The 2,500-nt window shown below is 34.0% G+C and overlaps 1 protein-coding gene across 1 annotated transcript in view; it reads left to right on the top strand.

The window, feature by feature from the left end:
- The window catches only part of LOC119572909, a 25,769-nt gene extending 24,894 nt beyond the window's left edge, over positions 1-875 (top strand). Inside the window, exon 4 of the mRNA XM_037919861.1 lies at positions 328-875. Within this exon, the coding sequence (XP_037775789.1) occupies positions 328-401 (74 nt within the window). The 3' untranslated portion in view covers positions 402-875. The remainder of the gene's footprint in view (positions 1-327) is intronic.
- Positions 876-2,500: the final 1,625 nt, after the last annotated feature.

Below are 2,500 nucleotides of genomic sequence, written 5' to 3' on the forward strand. Positions count from 1 at the left end.
GTGTGTGTGTGTGTGTGTGTGTGTGTGTGTGTGTGTGTGTGTGTGTGTGTGTGTAAAGACTAGAATAATTGATGAATATATGTAACCATCCGTTGTCAATTACTTCATATGATAAAAATACATATTTTAAATAAATGTACATAGAATGATAAGTCCTCAATCAACACAGAATCATCAATTTTCCTTCAATATAAATAAATCATTTATCCATATGAACAATCTATTATCACTCCATGGATGCAATATTCTTGTGTTCTATATAGAAATTATTATTATTATATATATATATATATTTTTACATCATATCCCATTATTTTTTCCTTGCAGACAAGTACACCTGGGTCCTGTGCCTCCACTTGGCTGTCACTGGAATCCTTCTTCAGATATTCCTTATCTTGTGATAACGTGGACGATGACGGACCCCCTTGACTGTGTGAATAATCTGTTTCGAGATTTCTATACATACGAGGGGGAAAAAGGATGCTTTTTCACCCCTCATTTGCTTCCTACAAAATTATTTCTCTTCTCGAGGGAAAGATCGAGTGGTTTTGCGTTAGATAGAATGTGCAGTGTGAGTAGCAAAAGACATATATATACATAAATATATTAAAATCATAATAAGGATGATTATGTTTAGAATTACGCTCTCGCTGATGTATCTGCAAAGAGATATATCAACCAAAATGTATAAACAGTTTTAAAAAAGAGTGTATCTACACATCGCCAAAAAAGAAAAAAACTATATAATGATGATAGAAAATAAATGTATAAACTCTTGCATCAAGAAGTGTTAAGTAGTGTTAATGATGTTTACCTGTTTATTGTTCTATGGGTGCGTATAGGTCTAAGGTCTAAGGTAAAGCATATGGCCGGTTTCTTATTTGTCTCTTTTTCAGTAACAAATTAATCAGTAATAGTCATTACAGTTAACATAACGATAACAGCTACCGAGAGCGAATCTCATAATTTTGTAGCGTGCAAATCATACCATATCATACACGGAATGAACACTCTTGTGCCATTTCTACAGCTTCTGTTTTAGAATGATTATAATAAGCCAAAGCAAAGGACTACAAAAACAAGAGATAGCAATGAACCTTGAACGATCATCTATGTATCGTTGCATGGCATTGAAGAATCTCACACAGGATGATACTAAAGATGGAACTTCACGAGTGCCAAGTGCAAAAGAGGAAGATAAGAGCATCCTGTTTTTTTTTTCTTAAAGGGAAACTGAGAGAAAGACTCGTCTCCTTCGAGTGAAAAAAATATATACATCCAGAGAGAAAGTGAAACAGAAACATACATGTTTATCTGTCTTTCCAAAACAGAAAGAGAGAGAGAGAGAGAGAGAGAGAGAGAGAGAGAGAGAGAGAGAGAGAAGAGAGCAGAGAGAAGAGAGTGAGAACGAGAGAGAGCAAAGAGAGAGAAAGAGAAGAGAAAGCAGAGAGAGAGAGAAGAGAGAGGGAGAGCAAAAGAGAGAGAGAGAGAGAGAAAGATAGAGAAAGAGAGAGAAAGGAAGAGAGAGAGAGACAGTTAATCCGAGATAAAAGATGAAAATGTTCCGATATCTACCTCGAAGAATATTTCCAAAAGAAAAAATGAGAGGAAAGAGAAACTAGGAGGTAAGAATTGTAATGAATGATTCCACGTAGTAATACATGTCACTGGCTTTTCGATCTTATTCCAAATGACAAAATTCTGAATGAAATGTCAGTTACACATCTTGCCCTTTGTGGAATTGCGCATTCTGATTCATACATTCTACATTTGCCATAATGGACAGAGAGAGAGAGAGAGAGAGAGAGAGGAAAGGAAGAAGGAGAGAGAGGAAAAGAGGAGAGGGGAAAGAGAGAGAGAGGGTGAGAAGAGAGAAAAGGGAGAGAGAGGGGTAAAAATGAGAGAGGGGAGAAAATGAGAGAAAAGGAGGGGAGAAAATGAGAGGGGGGGTTCGACATAGAACAACAAAAAAAACAAACACACGTAAACAGATAGAGAGAGAAAGAGACAGAGAGGGAGAGGGGGGGCAGACACAAACATACATACAGACAGACAGAGAGAAAGGAATAGAGGAGAGAAACTATTCAAAATATAAACAGACATGACATTAAGGAAGTTTTTAAGCATTTGGGAAATTTTACTTTTGGGCTAAAATAAATTGTTTTTGGATCGGATCTTTTTTGGAGGGAAAATTATTGTATAAAATTTTAAAGTTTAATAATAAACACTTCAAACTTTGTGAGTATATCCCCTAATTATTAAAAAATAATAAATTTTATAGATAAGTATTCCGTAGGATTAATATAATAATATGCCATTAGTATTGTAAATAGGGACAATTAATTTTAAAGAGAATACATACACACACACACACACACACACACACACACACACACACACACATTATTATAATATAATATATATAATATAAATTAATAATAATATAATATATATAAATTTTTTTAAAATAAATAAGGATTAATATAATATAATATATATA

This window comes from Penaeus monodon, chromosome 5, assembly GCF_015228065.2.
Source record: "Penaeus monodon isolate SGIC_2016 chromosome 5, NSTDA_Pmon_1, whole genome shotgun sequence".
NCBI lineage: Eukaryota > Metazoa > Arthropoda > Malacostraca > Decapoda > Penaeidae > Penaeus > Penaeus monodon.